This window comes from Aspergillus vadensis (assembly GCF_003184925.1).
Source record: "Aspergillus vadensis CBS 113365 unplaced genomic scaffold BO88scaffold_42, whole genome shotgun sequence".
Lineage (NCBI taxonomy): Eukaryota > Fungi > Ascomycota > Eurotiomycetes > Eurotiales > Aspergillaceae > Aspergillus > Aspergillus vadensis.
The window spans coordinates 74,191-97,145 of NW_020292080.1; the positions used below are offsets into that span (position 1 = coordinate 74,191).

General features: G+C 50.5%; 9 protein-coding genes across 9 annotated transcripts; 3 read left to right on the forward strand and 6 right to left on the reverse strand.

The window, feature by feature from the left end:
- Positions 1–712: 712 nt before the first annotated feature.
- Positions 713–1,510, forward strand: BO88DRAFT_353429 (A4/G1 family peptidase; the record flags this gene model as incomplete). The annotated part of the gene is made up of 1 exon (XM_025703638.1): positions 713–1,510. The coding sequence occupies one exon, from the start codon at positions 713–715 to the stop codon at positions 1,508–1,510; it is 798 nt and encodes a 265-aa protein (XP_025557169.1).
- Positions 1,511–1,815: 305 nt separating this feature from the next.
- BO88DRAFT_399296 (TMEM14 family protein) lies at positions 1,816–2,499 on the reverse strand. Its single transcript, XM_025705356.1, has 3 exons — positions 2,424–2,499; positions 2,262–2,354; positions 1,816–2,200 (listed from the first exon to the last, which is right to left on the reverse strand). Exons 1-3 carry the CDS (start codon positions 2,458–2,460, stop codon positions 2,004–2,006), a joined length of 327 nt encoding a protein of 108 aa, XP_025557170.1. The 5' UTR covers positions 2,461–2,499; the 3' UTR covers positions 1,816–2,003.
- Positions 2,500–2,933: 434 nt separating this feature from the next.
- BO88DRAFT_409268 (isocitrate lyase/PEP mutase family protein) lies at positions 2,934–4,237 on the reverse strand. The gene is made up of 3 exons (XM_025707913.1): positions 4,060–4,237; positions 3,853–3,997; positions 2,934–3,801 (listed from the first exon to the last, which is right to left on the reverse strand). Exons 1-3 carry the CDS (start codon positions 4,192–4,194, stop codon positions 3,179–3,181), a joined length of 903 nt encoding a protein of 300 aa, XP_025557171.1. The 5' UTR covers positions 4,195–4,237; the 3' UTR covers positions 2,934–3,178.
- A 550-nt stretch (positions 4,238–4,787) lies between these two features.
- acoC (aconitase family protein) lies at positions 4,788–7,381 on the forward strand. The gene is made up of 7 exons (XM_025705357.1): positions 4,788–5,024; positions 5,084–5,266; positions 5,323–5,682; positions 5,733–6,273; positions 6,329–6,654; positions 6,707–6,884; positions 6,940–7,381. The coding sequence occupies exons 1-7, from the start codon at positions 4,905–4,907 to the stop codon at positions 7,305–7,307; spliced, it is 2,076 nt and encodes a 691-aa protein (XP_025557172.1). The 5' UTR covers positions 4,788–4,904; the 3' UTR covers positions 7,308–7,381.
- Positions 7,382–7,436: 55 nt separating this feature from the next.
- On the reverse strand, positions 7,437–9,790 carry BO88DRAFT_399307 (Zn(II)2Cys6 transcription factor). The gene is made up of 6 exons (XM_025705358.1): positions 9,635–9,790; positions 9,471–9,577; positions 9,052–9,402; positions 8,568–9,005; positions 8,243–8,505; positions 7,437–8,190 (listed from the first exon to the last, which is right to left on the reverse strand). Exons 1-6 carry the CDS (start codon positions 9,716–9,718, stop codon positions 7,442–7,444), a joined length of 1,992 nt encoding a protein of 663 aa, XP_025557173.1. The 5' UTR covers positions 9,719–9,790; the 3' UTR covers positions 7,437–7,441.
- Positions 9,791–11,570: 1,780 nt separating this feature from the next.
- On the forward strand, positions 11,571–12,578 carry BO88DRAFT_353438 (mannan endo-1,4-beta-mannosidase A precursor; the record flags this gene model as incomplete). Its single annotated transcript, XM_025703639.1, has 1 exon — positions 11,571–12,578. One exon carries the CDS (start codon positions 11,571–11,573, stop codon positions 12,576–12,578), a length of 1,008 nt encoding a protein of 335 aa, XP_025557174.1.
- A 214-nt stretch (positions 12,579–12,792) lies between these two features.
- Positions 12,793–13,719, reverse strand: BO88DRAFT_353487 (uncharacterized protein; the record flags this gene model as incomplete). Its single annotated transcript, XM_025703640.1, has 1 exon — positions 12,793–13,719. One exon carries the CDS (start codon positions 13,717–13,719, stop codon positions 12,793–12,795), a length of 927 nt encoding a protein of 308 aa, XP_025557175.1.
- A 4,458-nt stretch (positions 13,720–18,177) lies between these two features.
- On the reverse strand, positions 18,178–19,134 carry BO88DRAFT_399310 (GPI anchored serine-threonine rich family protein). Its single transcript, XM_025705359.1, has 3 exons — positions 18,837–19,134; positions 18,672–18,760; positions 18,178–18,427 (listed from the first exon to the last, which is right to left on the reverse strand). The coding sequence occupies exons 1-3, from the start codon at positions 19,094–19,096 to the stop codon at positions 18,225–18,227; spliced, it is 552 nt and encodes a 183-aa protein (XP_025557176.1). The 5' UTR covers positions 19,097–19,134; the 3' UTR covers positions 18,178–18,224.
- Positions 19,135–20,302: 1,168 nt separating this feature from the next.
- On the reverse strand, positions 20,303–22,590 carry BO88DRAFT_399311 (alpha-amylase; the record flags this gene model as incomplete). Its single annotated transcript, XM_025705360.1, has 10 exons — positions 20,303–20,961; positions 21,032–21,083; positions 21,148–21,222; positions 21,272–21,362; positions 21,412–21,574; positions 21,635–21,743; positions 21,799–21,954; positions 22,009–22,112; positions 22,227–22,281; positions 22,351–22,590. The coding sequence occupies 10 exons, from the start codon at positions 22,588–22,590 to the stop codon at positions 20,303–20,305; spliced, it is 1,704 nt and encodes a 567-aa protein (XP_025557177.1).
- Between the last annotated feature and the right edge of the window lie 365 nt (positions 22,591–22,955).

Consider the following 22,955-nt stretch of genomic DNA (forward strand, 5'->3'; position numbering starts at 1 on the left):
ATGCCCACACGTCGTCATCGTTGGGGATAGTAGTCTGATGGACATTCCGCTTGAGGCAAAGTGGGCCCAATGTCACGCGGTTAGCTGGTCTTCTGCAGGTCTACAGTGGAACAAGAGAGCTCGAGAGCCGATACCCTCAAGTTGGATATTCTCTACCGCTTCGATACCAGCATGATCGTCCCTTTGCTGTCGCTATCAAGATGTTAAACAGATGTTGTTCGTTTACATCCGGGAAACGCAGATCTATGCCTGGCGCTTGAAGAGACATTCCGTGATCCTTCCGTTACCAAGAATGCTTGTGACTTTGAAGCTTTTTCCCAAGATTCTCCGCATCGCCAGCCCCGAACTAAGCGAAATGAGCCTTTCCTCAATGCTGCAGACAGAAGACACCATCGCTTTGGCGCCTTGGCACCATCAGCCACCGTCGGTCCTATCACCATCGCCTTGGTCGATAGGCGAATGCGTCAATTCCGTATCCGGGTAGTGTTATCTGCTCGATATTGCACTGGCAGAGCAGGAATCGGAATTGGCGGATAAAGAGAAAATTAAGCTTCAAGAGGGGGGAAGAGGGGACACTGAAGGGGTATAAAATCAGGGCCAACTCCCTACCAGACAGTTCTCATCCAGCAGCATCCAAACAGCTCCCACTCAGACTCCAAGCATCTCCCAGTCTCTCTTCAAATCATTATCTCACAAACATCTTTCTATCAAGATGAAGACCACTGCTCTCTTGACCGCCGGCCTGCTGGCCACCTCTGCTATGGCCGCTCCTCTGACGGCCAAGCGCCAGGCTGCTCGGGCCAAGCGCTCCACGAACCGCCAGAGCAACCCTCCCTTCAAGCCTGGCACCAATGAGGTCCTTACCCTCAACGGCACCAAGAACGTGGAGTACAGCTCCAACTGGGCCGGTGCCGTCCTGATTGGCACTGGCTACACTGCCGTGACCGCCGAGTTCGTCGTGCCCACCCCCTCGGTGCCCTCTGGTGGCTCGAGCCGCGAGGAGTACTGTGCCTCCGCCTGGGTGGGCATTGACGGTGACACCTGTGACACCGCTATCCTCCAGACCGGTGTGGACTTCTGTGTCCAGGGCAGTGAGGTGAGCTTCGATGCCTGGTACGAGTGGTACCCCGACTACGCCTACGACTTCAGTGACATCTCCATCTCGGCCGGTGATACCATCAAGGTCACCGTCGATGCCAGCAGCGACACCACTGGTACCGCCACGATTGAGAACGTGAGCACCGGTACCACGGTCACCCACAGCTTCACTGGAGGTGTCGATGGCGATCTGTGTGAGTACAACGCTGAGTGGATCGTCGAGGACTTTGAGGAGGATGACTCCCTGGTTGCCTTTGCCGACTTTGGCACTGTGACCTTCACCAGCTGCTCCGCTACCAAGGATGGCTCGTCCGTTGGTCCTGAGGATGCCACTATCATCGACATCGAGCAGAACGAGGTTCTGACCTCCGTTTCCGTCTCCGATAGCGAGGTTGTTGTCAAGTACGTCTAAGACATTGGAGGTGTGAGGCTTGGGATTGCTGAAGCTTCGATGAATGTATTCCGAAGGCAATGGTGAGATGAGTGACGGAAAGGAGGGGTTGGTCTTTTGGCCTGGGGCTACCCCTCTGTTGATACTTCTGAAAAGCAAGTGTTGCAAATGTTTGTCTCTTATTGTATATGATGTTATAGTTTGCCTTGAGTTGAATTAAGCGAACCAACGTTGGACTATCGTATTCCCTTAGCGCAATTAAGATAGGACGTACACCCATAAAAGATTACGCATCTCTGCGAACGGGCTAACGGCCCTGATATGTCAACGAACAGAAAATCATTTGGCAAATTAGGACTCGGAAATCTTGGAACTCTAGGCATATACCTCATTACTGTACAGAATTCACCGATGTGCTTAAACATTTACAATGAATAAAGGACACATGATATGGTACATTTTAATGCTATCACTAGCACTCATTCGAGCTGCCCATCGAGGCCAGTCGGATATCTTACACGCCGAATCTGAACTCGCGCACCTTCTTCTGATAGTAGAAAGACGCCAACAGACCCGTCGCACCCAAAGCCATGGGAATAGGAGCCTTAGCGCGGGTCTTGATCGTCCGCATGAGACCGGAGACGAGGAGGACCACACTGTTTCCCAGGGCCAATTCCGTGCCGTAGTCCTTGTTCTCCTTGATCAGGTAGCCTATCAATTCGATATCAGTATGTGTTTCTTCTTATACCTGCATCATGTGGGTGCTACGTACCTGCGTAAGCGTAGGAGAGACCCAGGCCGACACCGGCGATCAGGGACGGAGCGGAACGCGTCCGCATGTAGCCGGCGATGCCACCCACCGGCACTGTTGGGTTGCCAATTATTTAGCCCATGTCTGGTAAAAGTTGATGCAGTTAAGGAGGTATGAGCTTACGCAGGCAAGCCAGAGTGAAGGATGGGTGTTCAGCCATGGTTTCGATTCTTGGATATTTCGAGGAGATGGATGGAGAATGTAACTCTAAAGATGAATCTCTCTCATGTTGGTTGTCCTTCTCGGCATTCCGGATGCTCGGAGGGCGAAAGGTCCGAGCACGAGCAGCCAATCAAATGCGGTATAAACACTTGACACAAGCTGGCATATACTAAGTATACTTAGGATTTGTGCTGTTCTGGGTATTTCTTGGAAATTCGATGAAATTCGTCTATTTAAAGTGTGGATTGAAAGGAATTGTGTTCAGCATCTCTGAGAGCGAACTCTTAACGAGGCTTGAAGATATATATGCATGATGTATATATTTTGAGATACAGTACTAGCCACTCCACATGGTATTCGAGGTACATTGAATCTCAGTTACCAGTACTAGTACTAACTAGAAGAGATAAACATATTGTCATATCAAGAAATGAGGGAGTCGGTACTTCTATTGATCAATTTAGGATCTGCCTCAATATTAAGGATCTAATACTAGAAAAGAGAGTAGTACTCAGAGGACAAAAGCACGTGACTTAGACTCCCCGAAGAAGGAGTTTGACTCTCCGCCTGCCCAATCCAGAAGACGACATTATTCTCACCGCCCGGCCATGCTGGGTGCCTGGGGCTCTTACGAGTTGTGCCTGTCATCTCCTCAGGGCTATTGCTCATCCATCGGTTGACTTTGATGTACAGACAGCATTCCGATTACTCACCCTTCAAACCCCCTTGTCATATAACCTCCCGCCCGATGCCAGATCCAGCGCCACTGCCTCTTGCAATCCCAACACGTTGAATAAATCCCGCGGACTACCCCCCGCTCGCACCGCCTGCGTGCCGGTTTGCTTCAATTGCTGTACCGCTCCGCGAACCGCCGAGTAGACTGCCCCCAATGCCAATCCAGGGAAGATGATCAGCCGAAACCCGAGCTCCTGCGCCTGTTGAACCGAGAGATCTGGCGACACACCCCCGGGAACATTGTTGAAGAGAACGGGGGTGGGTTTGAGCTCTTCACAAACCTGTCGAGCTTGATCCGTGGACGTGATGCCTTCCAGGAAGGCTACGTCTGCCCCGAGGGCGATGGCTCCCTTGAGTCGGGAAATGGCGGCATCATAACCCAGTGATTGGAGGGCATCCGTCCGGGCAATCAGAACAATATCACCGTGGGACCGGGCGCGAGCATTCACGGCGGCTTGGATGCGGTCCAGATATTCGTCCTCGGGAACGAGTTGCTTGTTACGCAAATGACCACAGCGTTTACTCGTCGGCTGGTCTTCCAAGTGCAGAGCGGCCACCCCGGCGCGGATGTATTCGGTGACGGTGCGGTGGACCATGAGAGATCCTAGTATGCCTGGTCAGCCACTGAATCCTGCCATTGGTGGCGGAACAGTACCTCCGAAGCCCGTGTCAGCGTCAGCAATCAGCGGAACTGTCGGGTCTAGATTGGCGATCATCTCTGCATTCCCCCGCATTTCGTTCAATGTGACGACTCCCAGGTCCGGCTGTCCCAGTCGCGAAGCCGTCGTGCCTGCACCTGTCTGACAACCAGTGTCAGTAGACAGATAGAACCCCGACCAGCAGTTCTCGGTGTAGTACCTACCATGTACAATGCATCGAATCCCTCCTGGAGGGCGATTCGGGCAGTAAAGCCATCGTAGACCCCCGGACAAACAATGATCTTGCTCTCGTCCGCCAAGAGCTGGCGAAGCTTGGTAACCGCAGGAGCAATTGCCATTGTAATATGTGCAGAAAATCGATGGGGACGTAATCAAGCGCAATTGAGGGGTTGCAGCAGCAGCAGCAGCAGTAGTGCGTGGTGGTGCCATGTGATGATGTTATATCATACTTGTGAATCCTCCGGGCCGCAAGCGGGCCGAGCCCGGGAAAGCAACGATGCGAAGGATGCATCCCCATTTCATATATTAAGATGCGGTCCTTACAGCTTTCTCGAGTAACCCCGCTCAGAGATACTCGTTCATTAAGCCTCTCTAGCAATACAATATCATCATGGGTGACGCCAGCGAACCCAGGTCCCCTTCCCCACTGCAAGTACTGCAGCAAACCCGGAATGTCATTCTCTCGGAGACAGACAGTACGTCGGGGACATCAAAGAAATACATAGCGAGTGTTTCACTAACGTAACGTGATGAAGCGTACGCATTGCCACCCACAGGGAATTTACTCAAGCAGCTGGTGCGAGTAGTCGACGCACTTCGGGCGCAGGACTACCCTCGGGAGGCCAATGCCCTCACTGATGTCCTCGCGATAAGCCAACAACCCACGGAAATAGGAGGACTCGGGTTATCCGCAGCAGACAGTCTAACACCCGAGCAAGAAGCCGAAATTACGTTTTTGGTCACAGCATGGCTCGAAGCTTTGAATTCGGCCGATCGCGCCAGGGCACCACCTGTTCCACTCGCGGTCAGACCCCCCGGCCGACGTGGCATGACGCTGAGTGAGAAGATCTTTGCGCTGCACGATATTGACCGGAGGGGATCCGTAGCACCTGGAGAGTTGATCCGGGTTGATGTCGACTGGGTCATTGCTTCTGAGGCCTCATGGCAGGTACGTGTTCTCATTCAGCACAGAGCTACATATCCAAATGCTTACCGAAAGACTGATAGGGCATGGAACGAACATATGAGCGTCTCGGGAAGCCTGGAATCTACCGGAATGATCGGTTCTGGCTAGCGGGTGATCATGTCGTGGACCCCCGGGTGAATGAAAACCCCAAAGTTAAGGCATTGATTGACGCCAGCGAAAGGGCTAAGCGCGTCTTCAAGATGACCGACTATCAGGGCATGAACGTAGGTCTATTTCAGAGTTGCAAGACTACTGCACCACTTGTGCTTACGGGCTGTAGTATACGATTCTTCATACCGAGTTCTACCGCGAACGAGCTCAGCCGGGCATGGTGGTCGTGGGTTCCGATTCCCATACCTGTTCGTCTGGAGCATTAGGCTGTCTGGCCATTGGGTTGGGAGCAGCCGACGTGACTCTTCCGTTAGTGACGGGAGAGACGTGGTTCAAGGTCCCTGAATCGGTCAACATTCGTCTAGTCGGTGCTCCTAAACCCGGGATTGGTGGGAAGGACACTATTCTGTACATTCTGCAACAGCTGAAGCGGAACACTGTGGCCGCGGATCGGATCGTCGAGTTCACCGGGCCAGGAGTTAAGCATCTTTCTTGCGATGCTCGGTTTGCCATTAGCAACATGACCACAGTCCGTCTATCATCTCGTACAAAGGCCCGAAGAAGTGCTAACGGTCTTAGGAATTTGGCGGAATTACCGGTGTTTTCGTGCCCGATGAAATTACGAACGAATTTATCCAGAAGCGACGCCTGCCCCGACACAAAAACACCAGCGTCTACTTCAAACCCGACGATGATGCCGAGTATGCCGAAACCCATGAGATAGACCTTGGCGAGGTGCGGTCTTTCCTGGCCAAGTATCCAAACCCCGACGATGTCGTTTCTGTCACCGAGCAGGAAGGAATGCATTTGGATGGGTGCTTTATTGGTGCTTGCACCACTGCCGAAGAGGATCTGATTCTCGGGGCTCTTGTGCTGGAACAAGGGCTCCAGCGTGGTATGAAGCCAGTTTCTCAGGGGAAGAGAAAAGTTGTTCCGGGCTCGGTACCTATCCTACACAGACTTCGTGAGCTAGGTCTTGCACGGATCTACGAGGATGCTGGATTTGAGATCGGCATTCCGGGATGCAGTTACTGCGTCGGCATGTCGGCCGACCAGGCTGGGCCGGGAGAAGTCTGGATCTCGTCGCAGAACCGCAACTTTGAGAACCGTATGGGCAAAGGTACGTTGATAACACATGGGCGAAGATGGCGACATAGGCCTAACTGCAATACAAGGGTCCATCGGCAATCTTGCATCCGCTGCCACAGTTGCTGCTTCGTCGTTTGAGATGAAGCTGAAAGACCCGCATGAATTTCTCGAAACCATCGATCTGGAAAGATGGCATACCCTCCGTGGTATTACTGTATCTGCAACAGACTCTACACAAGAACATATTTCCTATATGGAACCTAGTGGCTCCGCGACCGCAGAAACGAAGAACGCCGGCCCGACAGATGTAAAGTCGTCAGAGGTGGATACTTCAGAGACAGCAGACAGCTCTTCATCCGACGTGATGACAGGCAAAGTGCAGCGCCTGGGTGATTTCATCGATACTGATGCCGTATGCTTTCCCCTTCTTTCTAAACCCCGTCACAGCAGCTAATAAGTACCAGCTGGCTCCTGCCCAATTCCTTATCGGCATGTCAGACAATAAGATCGCAGGCCAGCACTGCCTTGAGCACACCCACCCCGAATTTCGCCAGCGCGTCAAAGACGGGTTCAATATTGTCGTGGCAGGCAAAGCATTTGGATGTGGATCGTCCCGCGAACAGGCAGTTATGGCGCTCCTGGGTACGCCTATCCCACACTCCCATAGACAATGTCTTGCTAATACAATTCAATATAGGCTGCGGCGTCCAGTGTGTCATCGCCAAGTCATACTCCTTCATCTTCCAGCGTAACATGCCCAGTCTGGGTCTCTTGGGCATCACTCTGACCGACGAAGCATTTTACGACGTTGCTCAAGATGGCAACGAGATTTCCATCGACTTCAAGACCAAGGTCATCGACGTGGATGGGAAGCAGTTCGGGTTTCAGTTGAGTCAGATGGAGCGGGAGCTCTTTCAGCATGGCGGTATCGCGTCGGCGTTCCAAAAATTTGGAAACCGGCTTTTTGAGCAGATGACCAGACCAAAGAATCTGGGGAGTGCGAAGTCACTTGCGCTGCGTGGAAGTGGGGAGAGTGCTGGCCCGCATGCAGGATTGCAGTGGTAATAGCTTGCTATCGTGGAGATGGTCTTCTGTAAATAAGAAGTAGCTTTACTCTTAGGATATTCGTTATGCATGACAACCGTGTGGCAATAGGGAAGAGCAAGTAACCGAAAGCAGTGGTTTACCACGTAGCTGTGTCAACACCCTCCAGGGGCAGTAAAGATTTCCCCATCCAAGCTAAAAGGCAACAACGCAAGCAACTCTGCATCGACAACATCCTCCAGTGTCAATCCATCTGAACAAGCATCCTCCATTCCCGCCGGAAAATTGGTAGCAGCCTCCTGACCAGCCGAGCCTGTCCCCCGGGCGCTTAGTCCCCCGCGCTGCTCCATAGCCCTATTGTCAGCAAAATATCCCCGACTCGCCAGAGGTGTATTTGTCCCACTGCGAGGCTGTCCACCAAACTGCTCCCGCCACATCCACATGGAATCATGGACTAGACTGGCAGCCAATCGTGTTTTCAGCCTCAAGCCTGGCGGCTTGTCCCGCTGCCCGCGATGGATATTTTGAGCACTCCACAGCTGGGTGAGAATCTTTGACATGCGTCCAGGGAGGTCATTGTCCTCTATAGATATTCGGCGGGTTAGGGCAATGGCAGAGTTGAATGAGCGTTTACCGGTCTCTAGGTCTAGGTACGGGCCGAGGTTCGAATAGCTCAATTTGAGTATGAACATGGCTGCGAGAGAGATGATACGGAAATAGGACACGGGCCCGTAGGCCATGGCGTCGGTGAGAGCTTCGAGTTGGTTGATAATTGTTATGGTGGAGATTGACATGCTGTATGCGCGGATGAGCCCGCGTTTACGCGTGTCGGAGTCGGATTCTTCGAGTAGGTAGAAGACGTAGAGTTGGAGACCGATGCCATTAAGGAGGACTTTGTTCTCCTCTGCGGGCAAGGTTACTAATGATGGGATGGGAGGAGTTGGTGTGTGACAGACCTGATACGTAGCTGGTTAACGTGGACGCCAGTTCGGTGTATTCTCGCTCCAATAGGGCCAGAAGGGAGATGAACTCCCCCGGACGAGGAAGATCCGTTGGGCCCTGTGAGTGACTAGACATGAATTGACCTACACGGGCCGAAAAACGTGATATGAGGAGTTGATGTTTGAGGGACGTGGGGATCATGGTGCTGTCCCGGTCACAAAGCCGATCGATCATCCAGTCTGACGAGACCCATACTTGTCCGTCTATGGTTACGATTCTATGAGGATAGTTGAGTCAGATTGCCATGACAAAACATAAATACAGCAGAGTGTCACCTACGTTTGAGCGGTAATATAGCAGGTCGCCCATGTTCGAGACACTTCGGCCATCTCATCCGGCATTAAACGTCTTTTGGTTCGGGAAAAATCTTGGATGGCTTCTGGTCGATGTAGCCCGATGCGGAGGGAGATAGTCTGCGCGGTGGATAGGAGAATGGAAGTAATATCGGAGGAAAGAGATGAAGTGGGAAATGGCCACAGACAGACTAGGATGATAGCCTGGACGACATGCCAGGTGTGCGGGGGATTGGCGATGGTATCCCATATGAGCTTTTTGACCGGGGCCGTGAGACTGACAAACAAGCCCGGCTCTTCTGTATATCGACGAGTGGCCAGCAGGATGATGGACCAGAATAGTACTGTAGATCGAGCATAATATTGGTTCGGGGAGATGGTTGGATCCAATAAGGGTACGTAGGGGTGATAATGCGTGAAGAAGCTACCGGCATTAGCTTAAGAATAGGTAGCAGGCTGACCGATCTTACATGTTGAACAGAGCATTGACTTGAAACCCATGGAGGTGGACAAACTCCAGCGACCTAGACGAGGTTGGGGACGTCGTGTCGGAAAGTAAAGGCGAGGGTTGACTGGGTTGCTGGGACGGCAAGGAATGAACGGGAGTGGTAGGTTCTACTGGCAAAGGTGGAATTTGGGAAGCCACCAGATCCACTCGTGACCCTGAGGATTCCTGAACGATGATGGAGGAGGTATCGGCATGGTACGATTCGCTGGGGGTGAGGAGAATGCCTTGGAGGGACTGTGGCGCGGCAGCGGGAGGATGAGTGGAGACGGATGAGCGCAGATGCTGAACCTCCTTCTCCAGTTCCTCTAGTCTCCTATAAGGCATCAGAATGTGTGTATTGTAAGCAACGAAGTAGTGCCTCTGCGGCCCAGGGAGGTATACTCTCGCCCGTTGACACGTTGATACGCCACATCAAGCCGGCATTCGTAGCCCAGCCGGCGACATCGGGAGCAGGGGATAGCACCGCCTGTGGATACCTCACATCGAAGCTAGGCCATATCGTCAGCTACGAAGAAGAACCGAGGCGAGCTAGTATCATAACTGACCTTTGACTGGCGACATTGCCTGCAGGCAATCCGCTTACTGCGATGGCGCGGGAAGGGGGACTGGGGCGCGCGTTGGGGTGGCATGTTGAACGACTAGACACCCATTCTCCGAAGAGTAAGCACCAGGAAAACAATCCTGCAGCAGGTGACGTGAGAGGTAACTAGCTAGCTACGGAGTACTATGCTTAGGTCAGGCCCTTCCAGGGGAGAGATAGAGCAAGAGGATGTGTACAGATAGTGAGATATTGAGTTACGACATGTCAGCCTGGCCGGGCTTTGTTTTTCCCTCTTCTGGACATTCCCGTTGGCGGGCCGAATATACCCAAACAGGGTTTAGCGCCATTACGGGCGGCCCGAGGGGTATCTGTCATCATCCCAATCGGGAAGTCCAGGGTTGTTGATTATTCCGGCAACCTTGATTGGACATTGACTTCGATTCAAGAGCTGTTGTTGGGTCGGATGTCAGACGGTTGTGCGACGGAGCAGAGTCGGCCATGCAGATGGGCATATCCGATTGGCTTGATCTGCGTGATAAGGGTAGCTGGCGAGTGCCACAGCCGACTTCGTGCATCTTCGTCTGGATGAAGAAAGCACTACTATGTATGTGTGCTGATGAGTAAAGCATGGCATTTCATATAGCTTATTGTATCAGTTCGACATGATGGAAATAGTGGTAGCTGAAGTCGTTAGTATATGCTTCTGTACTCGGCAGATTACAAAACCCACGTAGATCTCGAGTCATGGTCAACACCCCGCCTGCATCGTACGATAGTGGAGTGAAAACTTTGAGTGTAAGGAAGAGGGTCCTTGTATGATGCTGGGCCATACATACGGCTTCACACTTCTATATGGTCATGCAGTCCTGACGTTAAGGATATGCGGTCAATGCTTAAACGTGCACACATGCCGAAATTCTACGCCGGGTTCGTCTATTCAGTGAACGGTGAATCGTTAGATGGATCTTCTCTGGTCTGATTCAGGGCCAGGTTGCCGCAGGGGCAAGCCCACTTTCCTAGCTTGGTAGCAGCATAAACTCCGCGTCCAAATAGGTTAGACTCATGGCTCATTTACATCCACGACGCGTACTCAGAATGCGAACTACTACTATCTCATTGAACTTGGTAGGGAATTTGCAACTGCCGAGAAGGCTGTCTCATCATGAAACATGGCGAAGCAGGCAGTCGTTCAGCTATCTCCTTTGGGAACGGGCCGCTTGCCTTGCCAAACCAGGTAGTATTTGAATATGATCTGACTATCTAGAAATTTCATACCCTAAGCGAATGCGTTCCCTAGCCCATATCTGGAAAAAATCAAGAGAGAGTGGGACGAAACGTAATCGTTAATTCTTTCCATGATGTAGTCGGCGAATATTCGGGGAATCCCCGCAACTCAGGGCCTGATGCCAAACCCGCCCGGGAAAGAGATCTGAGTGCGATGATGCCGTGCTTGTGGAGACGGACGGGAAGCCGAACAGTCCCTGGACCCTATGCCGTAGGGCACAGTCCACATTAAGCATGGAAGCAACGCATGTTCCATTTCCAGGCAAACCACGTCCAAAGCTACCAATACTGCATGTCTACACTGGACAAAATGAACTGTCAAGACAGGGTGAAACGCGTCAGCAGAACTCTAGTTCTGAGACATCAATTTGTGTGCCGTCCGCCGTGCTTGGGGAAGTCCTCCACGGGCAAGAGGTGGTGAGGCCGTTTAGAGAAAACTGGTACGGAGAAGTTGCGTTATCCATGGATCGTCATGAGCAGGGCATGATTTCTCCTCTCTTGTATGAAAAATTCATTACATTGAATAGACAATGATCGTCGCGGTCTGATTCTATAAAGAACACGCCGTGCCCCAGTCACAGCTGACAGTAAAACCAACTTCTTCACTAAGTCATTCGCTCGTTTTTCATTCATTCACTTTTCGACACATTTTGAAAATGTTCACCAAATTGTCACTCCTTTCGCTTCTTTTCAGCTCTGCTGCGCTGGGCGCCTCCAACCAGACTCTTTCCTATGGCAACATTGACAAGTCTGCCACCCCCGGCGCCAGAGCGCTCCTGAAGTACATCCAGCTTCAGTATGGATCGCACTACATATCCGGACAGCAGGATGTCGACAGCTGGAACTGGGTCGAGAAGAACATTGGTGTGGCCCCTGCCATCCTCGGCAGCGACTTCACCTACTACTCGCCTTCGGCTGTTGCCCACGGCGGCAAGTCTCACGCGGTCGAGGATGTAATCCAGCACGCTGGTCGCAATGGAATCAATGCCCTGGTTTGGCATTGGTACGCTCCCACCTGTCTGCTCGATACCGAAAAAGAGCCGTGGTACAAGGGATTCTACACCGAGGCCACCTGCTTCAACGTGTCTGAAGCCGTCAACGACCATGGCAACGGCACCAACTACAAGCTTCTGCTGCGTGATATTGACGCCATTGCTGCTCAGATCAAGCGCCTGGATCAGGCCAACGTGCCCATTCTCTTCCGTCCGCTCCACGAGCCCGAGGGTGGCTGGTTCTGGTGGGGTGCCCAGGGTCCTGCTCCCTTCAAGAAACTGTGGGATATCCTCTACGACCGCATCACTCGCTACCACAACCTCCACAACTTGGTCTGGGTTTGCAACACGGCTGATCCGGCCTGGTATCCCGGAAACGACAAATGCGACATCGCCACCATCGACCACTATCCCGCCGTTGGTGACCACGGAGTCGCGGCTGACCAGTACAAGAAGCTCCAGACGTTGACCAAGAACGAGAGAGTTTTGGCTATGGCAGAAGTTGGCCCCATTCCGGACCCCGATATGCAGGCTCGTGAGAACGTCAACTGGGCTTACTGGATGGTTTGGTCCGGTGATTTCATTGAGGATGGTAAGCAGAACCCTAACCAGTTCTTGCACAAGGTGTACAACGACACCCGAGTTGTGGCTCTGAACTGGGAGGGGGCTTAAGCGGACGTGGTAGATTACCATGAGGGGAGTTAATCCTTTGGAGTGTTGAGCAAGTGGGAGAGAAGAAAGTTGTGGTTATTACTAGGCTACTCCGGAAGTGGCCATCCTGGCAGTCAACAGTCACTCGAAGCGCCTCCTTAGCTAGTGTGTACTATCGCCATACAGAAATAAACAGTGTATTACATTGGATTTTGTTCTCGCGTAACTGATTGTACTAACTATCCATTTCCGAAGAACCAAGGGGCCAACTGTGCCAATGAAGTGGCCAAGCATTGATATCCGCTGTGGGCCAGAGGGACTGAAAGACGGTTTGAACGTCCTCTTCCTCTTCCATGGCGAATATGCCACCCTCTTCCTGTACCAGGGTCAATGTTTCATCTTCTTCCTCTACTGGGTCGCTTAAGTCACTCCTTGGCTTAACACACTTCTGGGCTCGTAGCCCTGTCAGAAGATCTGGCTCAACTACCCACGTCGGGGCCAATTGGTCTAGAAAGCCTTCCTCCTTAACATTTCTACAGTATCCATGATAGAAGTAGCTGGAATACTCTCCCAACTGGCTATACAAAGGGTAAATTGTCAGGCGCTGTAGCCAATTTCCGTTTCGACCTTTCCAGACATACGAGAAGATTGCTTTGGCCAACGCTTCATCGATGGCACAGTTGATCAACAAATCACGCAGGTACCATCTGGGCCACCCACAACCTCGCACAGAACTATGCCAGATTCGAACCATTTCGAAATCTGTCAACTCACGCGACGGGACCGGGTGGTCAAAAATATTCATCTCCGGAAGGCAGTTGAGAACTAGTTCTAGCTCCTCCAGACATTTGAATTGCCCCAAAGCTGTGTACACGGCCCCCTCGAGGCCACGGCGGCGCTGAACACAGATTTGCAGCTTCTTGAGCAATGGAAGCTGGCGGCTTAGCTCCAAAACATCATTGTCTGAGAAAATTGGATCAATTACTTTGCCTAAGGCAAGCTCATACAGGTCTATCTCTTGCCTCGAAGGTGATGCCCGATGTAATTCCAATTCGAGGAGTGTCGGTCCATGCTTGCGAAGCACCGCACCACGGGTGAGTAATGCGGGCGTATATCTGCATAGCAGGCAAAGAAATTTCAATGGGGGCAAGGATTCCAACATCGCCTCTGCACTGGACCAAAATGCGTACTCGTTCTCATACGGCTCGATAAGGGCAAGGGTCAGGTGAGTAAGCTCCTTGAAGGGTTGCATACTCGCCAGAGTCTGTAGCAACATCGTATCCTTGATGCAGCCAGCTGTCCACGATATCAGATATTCCAGATCCGTCATTCCTTTCAAGTGCTGGAAGCCCTCCGCGGTCATCACTCTATCTAGCGGCCAGCATAAGGATTCTATTTGGGCGACTACTTGAGATACATTCTGACTTTCCTCCATAGGCAGGGGACCACAAGAACAGGACTGAACTGAGACCCTCCGTACATGTGGTGCTCGGTGCACAATGCTCTGCAGTAACTTATCCGCAGACTGTGTCTCACCATATTCAGTGTTCTTCAAGGGATAATGACACACGGCATGCAGTAACGGTGAGCCATCCCAAGCCTTGCGTGGAAAGTGATGAGATAAAGAGGGAGACTCAGCATATTGGATGATGCCGTGAGATTGTCTCAGCAAGCTCAACCGTCCCACCCTCCTCACCAATATATTGACCTCACTGAGATTAGGCAGCTGTGTAATCAGGTTGAGAATTGGGGTTATATCCTCTTCATAGGAAGGACATCGATCAATAAAACCCTTCCCGACACCCCCTTGTTCCAGGGCATCACGAGGATCTAGGTAGTATTTGAGCGGGGGTTTTAAAAGTCCCAAAACCGTCATCAGACTTAGTTGTTTCACATGTGCAAAGACTCTTTGGGTATGTGGTAGACGAAGCAAGTAAGAACAGGATTTCTCGCTCGATATCTTAAGGTATCAAAAGGTGGCGATATAAGACTGATCCTGCGATAGTGTTCCATACCCTACTGACTTGAGACAATGCCATCAGGCTTCTTCGGGTTCTATCACATAACTGCGGGCTGCATCAGTGCCGTGTATCAAAAGTTTAGTTAAACAACGTACTTACCAAAGTTGCAATGAAATGCTTGATCTCTTCTGGTAGCTTATCCATGGTTGCTAGACACTTGAGCAAGATGGCTAATAGATGTATGATATTGATGTTACAGGACGGTAAATTTGGGAGAGTTAACATCTGAAGGGATTCTGCGCTGCTAGAATCAGCGAGTTCGTCACTATGCTCCCATCACTGCAAGGAATACTGTCCATTATATGTTCTAACTTCGAAAGAAGGGTTCTGCCCAAGTTTTCACTAGACATGGTAGCGACCTCCGCCAGGTTGGAGAAATGAACATTCCATTTTACACCGAATATAAGACACCATGTAAGTACTGATGGTGGAATGTGCCAGAGAAGGCGAGAAAGTTTATGGCCGGGTCCACGATACTGTAGCAGTTTGAAAGAGAAGATCTTAGAAGCTTGTCCGCTATTAGCTCGGATATTGCCGATGTTTGTCAATGGCCACAAGATAACAATCATTGTAGTTCCCCAAGTCTTGCTGGCATTTCAACTGAACAAGGTAAAAAGAGCTACAAAGGACAAAGTAGGGTTCAGACGGGAGAAGGCCTGGTTTATCGACAATGTTGGAAGGATGCGGCTCAGACGAATGCAATAATGTAATCTGCATAAACATTACCGGGGTACAACATGCCATGAGGACTGTCTGCATGCAAGCCTGGCTAGATTCTGGAAGGGAAAGGGAAAATGCGGCCAATAAAGCTAAACGTGGTAGCACAACAAAAACCTACTCGAAGCGTTGGTTTCTTTGCGCGTCTAGTGTTGGCCACAATGGAATGTTGTCTTCTATGACCTGCTGGTTCTTAGCTGGCATTTCTCTCTAGCAAATCTCGTCCATCTATTGCACCGCCATCAGAGGTTCAGCTGGAAGGCCATGTCGGACGGCGATTTTCTTCAAATGATCGAGGACAAGTGATGGTGCCACTGCGACTGAAATATCCATATTAATCCTCAGCTCAGTCCCTACACTGACTCTCATTCAGTATCAAGATTGATGGTTGTGTACAGTGGTATGGCATGATCCATGTCGGTCATCCACAGAATTTGTCGGTAGCCTACCTCATCTTGGACCCAATCCATGCTGATGATCAATCTTCCGATTAGCATGGTGATGTACAAGACAGGATCGACAGACCCAGTCCTACCGGTGAGGAACTGCCTGGGCTGCGGCAGTAATACCCTCTTTCAAATGGCAAAATTTCGAACCTTCTTCCGGCAGCTCGATGTGAAACTCGTGGTAGATTACAGCACTGGTTCCACGGCGGTGTCCTTGCGCAGGTCAGAAGTTGTCAGTTGGACGGTAAATTGTGAGACCGCCCGTCTAGCATAGTTCACCTCCTCGGGACAATATATCATTTGCATTATCCATTTCCCAGAGGTGTTCCGAATTACACCTAAGGACAACATTATGGGAATGAAGGTTGCGCCATGGTCTGCGATTGACGGGGTTCCTACATTCTGGTCATGGTATTATAGTGGATAGCTAGCCGGACAGCTAGCCGAGATTGGCTTTTTCCTTGCTACTCCATCCTAGGCTCAGAGTACCGGACTGAGCTGACCTTGGGCGAAGCGATGGGTTCAAGGTCATTGTGTGATATTTTCTGGCCCGACCTCAATCACAATGCGAGCATTTTCTCCGAAATTTACGTTTTGGACTTCGTGAGTCTCGACATCAACGGGTGGCCTGCCCGCACCGTTTGCCTATATGCTCTCAAAGGAGGAACGGCGTTTCTTCAGAGTCCTGATACAGAGTCAGCGGAGGACCTTACAGACAAAGTCGCCGTTCATTACGCAGATGGAATCGGCTGGCGTGTGAGGGGCTCCGTGCCCTCTACAGGATGCAGTTGCTCCAGAGCTGACCTTCACCATCAGCACAGATGGTCAGAACGTCAGCTTCCCCCGAGACTCCTTCGATTTAGGCGAGTATCCAGGGCAGCCGGGAATCTGTCAAGCAATTCTTAACAGCCCCGCGGTGCCTCTTGAGGATCAAACCCGGGAAGGGCGTGTTGTGTGGCTGGTGTGATCCCCCTTACTCAAAGCATATTATACCATTTGGAATGGCCTAAACCCGCAGTGCGATTTGCCACACCGGTGGCACCTTTCATCTCTTAGACGACTTTTGGGATACGCTGGCCATGCCGATTACACTACAATTATCGAGACTACCATATCGACGATACAATATGTATGACCTTGCGGGTACACACATGTAATTAGTAATCCACTGGGTGTTGCGTGTTGGTATATCCCGGACGGGAAAGAGTCTGCACTAACGAGGTGCAAATAAGAAGGATGACTATAAATAGGAGTCGGTTGTCGAAAGTTGCATCACTTTCCGAGGTTCGAAAAGCTGGTTACACAGCAGGTAAACAAGAAACCAACTGCCGCGGAAGCTGTAACGCAAGGGGAGACACAGCCTTATCTCGTGCAGCCCGAGATGCATACGCGACTTCCGGCGGTGTGAAGATTGCCATGTTATTGGGGATGAGATGTCACATTCCGCCATCGCAAATTTTCCTTCCTGTTGGGTAGCTTACCTAAGTTAACATACTGTGAACTGTTCACGCAGTGATTGGATGGATCCATAGAAATTGACTTGAAAGATAAGAAGGACTAAATTGTAAGACGGAGTCGTACGGATGTATCATTCCACGGTATTGGATATGCTCTTGAGTGTTTCTAAGCTCGGATGCTTAAAGTGGAGCACAAAATCCTAGTAGTCATCATCAGTGTGATAGAATACGAAAAGTCTTGGTAAACAAAATATATCCCTGGTTAGCTTTGTATGCCTTTGATGTCTCATGAAGGTTGAGGATTTTCCCAAGTAATATATACGGTAAGGTACCGTCCCGTAATCCCTCACCGGTAGTCGCAACTGATGGCCGCGGTGGTGAAAGCGTGGCCAGGCCCTAAGACCCGACTGGACAAAGATCTCCCGTTAGCATCCCTGCATCTCCTGCTGCTTAGTGCGCTGATCCATCTGTGACGTGTCCAGCAAAAGGGTTGTTAGTACGTCACAAAGAACAGTACCCGAAAGTAAGATTGCGTTTGGAATCAGTCATACTTCGATTAAGCGGAAAAGTCAACAAAAAGTCCCAAGCATATATCTCCGGGCAAGATAAAAACAGGGTTTCATCATGGAACCTTTCAACGACCACGATATTGACATCTGGGTAAGTGCTACAGAGGCATACCACCGACAGTAGGCGGATACCAGCGAAAGAAGAGAGAAAAAAAAAGGTTCGATCGGCAGGGAACGGTGGAGAAGATCTGTTGTTGTCAATTTGAGCCCCGCTGGATCGACATACGCCTGCGGCTCATAATTCAATAGGGGTTTAATCTCTCATTTTCTAGTGTGCCCTTTAGCCCAAGTAATCGTGGAGAGATCTAGTCCGATACTAGTTACTGTGCCCAAGGACTACAAAAAACGACTACAAGGAACGAGGGAAGCCCGACAAAACAAGGTATTTCTATTTTCAATTCTCATCACTCGTAGACTAAAAACAAGCGTGTGCATGATTCCGAAATGAAGTTGATGGTCAGGCGTAGAGAAGCGCCAAAGCAGCCCCAATCAGAGCCACAAGTCCCTGAGGAGCGTTGAATGTAGATGAAGCCGCGCCGGTGGATAGCTGAGCGGTAGTCGTGGTGGAAGTGCTGTTCGAGCTCGAGGTAGCAGACGCGGACGTGGCGAGCGTAGTACCCGTAGAAGAGGATGAAGATGCAGAGGTAGACGTAGTCGATCCTGTAGAGAACTCACACTTGGGTCAGTGAGGTCGCCGTGCGACAAAAACGAAATGACATCTTGCCTGAAGATGAAGACAGAGGACTGCTCGACGAGATAGATGTCGAAGACACCGCAGTCGTAGGGGTGACTGTGGTGGATTCGGTCTCACTGGATGTTGAAGAGGAGGAGGAGGTGGAGGAAGAAGAAGAGGAAGAGGAAGAAGATGTAGTGGAAGTGGAAGACGATGACGAGGAAGTAGTACCATCGGTCGATGCACCCTTTTCGACAGTGAAAGTCGGGCTCACAGCGAGCTCGCCCGACGAGTCGATGATCTCGATTTCATAGTCAGACCTAGCATGGAAGACAAACAGTTAATAATGTTCCCACTTCCAACTATCGGTGAGTTCACACGGTCTAGGGTACGTACCCGTTGGAAATGCTAGGGTTGGGCTGGGTAGTGTATTCCCCAGTGGAAGTCTTTACGTTGTCCGCCAGCTTGGTTTGGAAAGATCCGTCCTGGGTGCGCAAGATGATGCTGATCACTGACGGATCGTTGGCATCGCTGGTGAATTTGATGGTTTTGGGAGTGGAGAAATCCCATTCAGTGCCTGATGTGGGCTCGGTGATGGTGATGGCCAAAGCCGAAGAAATGAGGCTCAGCGAGGCGGCGGTGATTGCGAAGCGCATGTTGATACGATCTGAATTACTACTGCAGAGAATACTAGTAGCTAGGAAGTAGTGTCCAAGTTTCTACCGGGACATTTGCCTGCTATATATAGTATGTATATAAAACATCTTTGAGAAGGGTTTTCTTTGACGGGATCCTATAACGACACACGGTATACTCTTCTGTACTGAATCACTCAGCAGCCTTTAGCTGAGGCCCAACAGATCGGGACCAGGTCGATTGTCTAGACCGCACACTGAAGCAGCAATACGAGATGATCATCAGTATGGGCTGAGCCTCTCGCAGGAAGGGCAATAAAAAAGGGACCTCAAAGTGTAATCCGAGACATTTCCCACGTAGAGTGACAGCAATCGGGCATGGCCGGGATGTATGTCTCTGAAGCAGTGATCTGTCATGGTGTGCTGGATATATCACAATATCGGTCCAATGAGCTGCTCCGATACGACTGGCTGTGGGTGTTCTTTCCCCGACAGATAAAGACGCGAGCTGTGAAAGCAAGTTGAAGCCATCTCGTGTCAGCGCAAGGTTGGCACTAGGAGGGATTGGCTGCAAGACGGAACAGCCGATAAGGGTTTTGAGAAATCGAGGCTGTCAAAGATCCGTACTTCTATTTTGGTGGGCAGAATCTGGCTGTTATTTCATACCCGTTCAATACGGTAAGATGTCCCGATCAGGTCAGATTGGCTGGCGGAGTGTATTTATCTGGGACCTGCGGTCATCCTGCAAGCTGGCAGGCTGCTTGTCGTCGTTGTGGTTGTGGTTGTTCTTCCAAGGGTAACCGAAGCCGAGCCGGTTCCTGTGCGCCCGACCGTCAGGGCAACCCATCAAAGGAAGAGAAAGCCCGCAACAGTCGGGAACTCCGAATCAAACATCCCCGCCGTATACTGCTTTGTCTATGCCATTAGGGTCAGCAAGAGACGCTGACAATTTCATCCCTCTGCTTTAAGGCTTTCAAGACATTTAATATAGATCTAGACGGAACAACTCATGTATATTACCGTGATGCTAGGGTGACTAGTAACAAACAAGACGCCGTATTCTATACTTGGTACCCTATTAGTGCAGCCAGAGGCATGGTATAGTGTTTCATGTAAAGCCACAGTTTCAGGACAGACGAAAGAGCGGAAGAGGGAACAAGAGCCATGAGGGTAATGCAAAACATGGAAAGACAGGCGATAAACATCAGGCGTAGAGGCTCAAGGGGACTAGATGAACGCGTAGGACGTGGCCATCGCAACGGTGACCACCAATGTGCTTATTCCCAACGGTACCCCAAACAAATAAGTCTCAGACCCTTTGTACTGGGTTGGGCTGACGGATGAGGCTGCGGAGCTACTCGGGGTCGCCGATTTGGTCTGATCACCACAGATATCGGTGCTGTCCTTCAGGCTGTCCGTGGGATAGTACACGCGCGGACCTCCATCCGAGCTCAGATCCACTGCCAGATTCCCGCTGGAATCAGTGACATACGTCTTGCAAGATAAGATCTCGGTCACATTTTGCTTGGCTTGGAATCCAGTCTCGTCTGAGCCCAAAGTGATTTTGGTGGTGGCTTTGCTGGATGGCTTGGCTCCCAAATTGGATACGACACTCACGACCTGATTGCCTGCAAACCCCTTGCGCGTGGCCAGAATGTGGGTAGAATTGTAAATGGGTGCTGTCAGGTACGAGAGGTAATCGCTTCCAGATTGCGACTTTTGGGTGTACTGCTCACCATCTCCGCTAGCATATGATCGAAGGCGGTTAAGTGATTGGACGAGGGTGGGGAGGGAAGTCGAGTCCATCGAATAGCTGGTCAGCCAGAGAGCCTCACGATTAACCGGATTGTAGGATCCAGTCAGATGTTGTTCCTCGCCATAATAGACTGTGATTAGATCATCAGTGGTGTCTGAGAAATCTTGCTTCCTATGGGGAAAGCGGGGATGAGAACATACGGATGGGGATGCCGTCCGCCAGCATACTGCTGGTAAGAATATTGCGAGCTAACTGCTCACGAGCAGAAAAGGTCAAACATTGTTCAGTATTGAGATAGGAATGCGGCTAAACTTACCGATATATCCGACGTGTATGAACCGAAGCGCGGAACATCCTGGTTAGCAGTAAACGTTCCCAGAGCGAGGACATCCTGTATATGGTCAGTTTGGAGGTAAGATTACCTTTGGAGCATGTCCTACCTCGCACTGTCCCTTGGTGTAGCTGATAGACTCGGTAATGGTGCTCAGGTTCCCGTTGGTTGTGTTGAAGGCGTCGGTGAGAATGTAGTACCTGAGAAGGTCAACACGACTCAGTCTACTCATCACGATGCGGTACTCACAATGGATAATTCAATAGCCCATTCAAGCTTGGCTGTAGAGGACAAACATCAGCCGCATCGGCCGTAGCGCCTTCACCGACAGTGAAAACCCCCGATGACTTGGTGAAGTTGGAGAAGAAGTCGGGGGCGATGTTAAGGACGCTGTCGATACGCAGTCCGTCAACTAGCAACAAGAGACATGTTAATCAATATCCCAGAACAGTTAAAAAAAAATAAGACTTACTCGAGTAGTTCGAGACCAACTCCGATATCCAGGAACCCAAAATATTCTGAACCTGCTCGTCCTCATTTCGCAGATCGGGAAGCGATACGACGGTGTCTCCCATCCAGCACTTAGAATGGCATTAGCAAAACTTCCAGGGGTAATATATCACGATGCACACTTACATCCAGGACACATGTTTCATTTGTGGGATCACTGGAGAGGAGTTTGAAGTCATGAAAATACTTTTGATCATCGAAAGGATTAAAAGTGCTGTAATCGACGGTGCTAGAATTTCCCGCCCAGGCCATATCACCAACCACGATGTCGAGCATCAAGTACTGAGTTTCGCATGGTCAACGTCGTTCTCAAGAAAACATGGTAAATTGACTTACCATTCCACGATCGTGCAAGGCAGAGGACAAGGCTTGAAGCTCCTTGGGAGTGCCGAAGTGGGAGTTGATGGAATACAGGTCATTGGGCCAATATCCATGGTATGCTATGAACTGTTAACATGTTGAATTATCTACCTACCAAACTACATAAATATATCATGTATATAACAATGTACAAAAAATTGAAGATGGTTTATGAAGGTTTTGAAGTGCCATACCTGAGAGATCTGCTGTTCGGGCGGAAATCTGGGTTTGCGCCGGAGAGATCCATATCTGGGAGACTCGGATATGAGAAGAGTGGCAGAAAGTGTGAGGAACACTACTCTGTAGTGCTAAACCTACCGCATCGAAGCCGAGATTCTGGATGTAGTCCAGCTTGTTGATGATGCCCTGAAAAGTACCTCCGCAGTAGTTCCCCTCTGCTGCATCACAAGCAGCAGTGGTTGAGTTATCCGATCGAGCAAAGCGATCGGTCACGATTTGATAGATAGAGCGACTGATCCATTGGTCTCTGGAAGCCGCATTAACCGTGGGGATTCCCAGAGTTACCACAAGCAACGAGATGATCCACCACCCGTCCATGGTTGGTGGCGTTTGCATGAGCAGATGAAAGAAGGCAAGGAGAGTAGTTTCAATGGTGGAATAATTAGCTAGGAAGAGGTGAGAGAAATGTCTTGATGATTATGATCTGCGTAACCTTCTGCTGAGCATATTCATATACGATGCGGACACATACATCCTTTGTGTCTGTTCAGGGCAAAAAAGAGATGATTACCGACCAGTGAACAACAAGTCAACAGTGACAATACCGATGTATCCTGACTGTATGGAAACTTACGTAACGACGTAATGGGTAAATATGTATTGGGTATTGGGTATTGGTACTTTTCGGACCCTAACAGATGGACATCTAAGTAACTACCATTTACTAACCAGCAAATCTGACA

Excerpts from the sequence above, each read along its gene's own strand:
- acoC (XM_025705357.1), top strand. The coding sequence starts at position 4,905 with ATGACGCTGAGTGAGAAGATCTTTGCGCTGCACGATATTGACCGGAGG. Across the intron at positions 5,025-5,083 it reads CTTCTGAGGCCTCATGGCAG|GGCATGGAACGAACATATGA; the intron begins GTACGTGTTCTC and ends AAAGACTGATAG. Across the intron at positions 6,885-6,939 it reads GGCAGTTATGGCGCTCCTGG|GCTGCGGCGTCCAGTGTGTC; the intron begins GTACGCCTATCC and ends AATTCAATATAG.
- BO88DRAFT_399307 (XM_025705358.1), bottom strand. The coding sequence starts at position 9,718 with ATGCCACCCCAACGCGCGCCCCAGTCCCCCTTCCCGCGCCATCGCAGT. Across the intron at positions 9,403-9,470 it reads CAACGTGTCAACGGGCGAGA|GAGACTAGAGGAACTGGAGA; the intron begins GTATACCTCCCT and ends GATGCCTTATAG. Across the intron at positions 8,506-8,567 it reads TGCTATATTACCGCTCAAAC|AATCGTAACCATAGACGGAC; the intron begins GTAGGTGACACT and ends CTATCCTCATAG.
- BO88DRAFT_409268 (XM_025707913.1), bottom strand. The coding sequence starts at position 4,194 with ATGGCAATTGCTCCTGCGGTTACCAAGCTTCGCCAGCTCTTGGCGGAC. Across the intron at positions 3,998-4,059 it reads GATTCGATGCATTGTACATG|ACAGGTGCAGGCACGACGGC; the intron begins GTAGGTACTACA and ends ACTGGTTGTCAG. Across the intron at positions 3,802-3,852 it reads CGCTGACACGGGCTTCGGAG|GATCTCTCATGGTCCACCGC; the intron begins GTACTGTTCCGC and ends CAGGCATACTAG.
- BO88DRAFT_399296 (XM_025705356.1), bottom strand. The coding sequence starts at position 2,460 with ATGGCTGAACACCCATCCTTCACTCTGGCTTGCCTGC. Across the intron at positions 2,355-2,423 it reads CTTCACTCTGGCTTGCCTGC|TGCCGGTGGGTGGCATCGCC; the intron begins GTAAGCTCATAC and ends GCAACCCAACAG. Across the intron at positions 2,201-2,261 it reads TCTCTCCTACGCTTACGCAG|GCTACCTGATCAAGGAGAAC; the intron begins GTACGTAGCACC and ends TCGAATTGATAG.
- BO88DRAFT_399310 (XM_025705359.1), bottom strand. The coding sequence starts at position 19,096 with ATGCGCTTCGCAATCACCGCCGCCTCGCTGAGCCTCATTTCTTCGGCT. Across the intron at positions 18,761-18,836 it reads AACCCTAGCATTTCCAACGG|GTCTGACTATGAAATCGAGA; the intron begins GTACGTACCCTA and ends CTTCCATGCTAG. Across the intron at positions 18,428-18,671 it reads AAAGGGTGCATCGACCGATG|GATCGACTACGTCTACCTCT; the intron begins GTACTACTTCCT and ends AGTTCTCTACAG.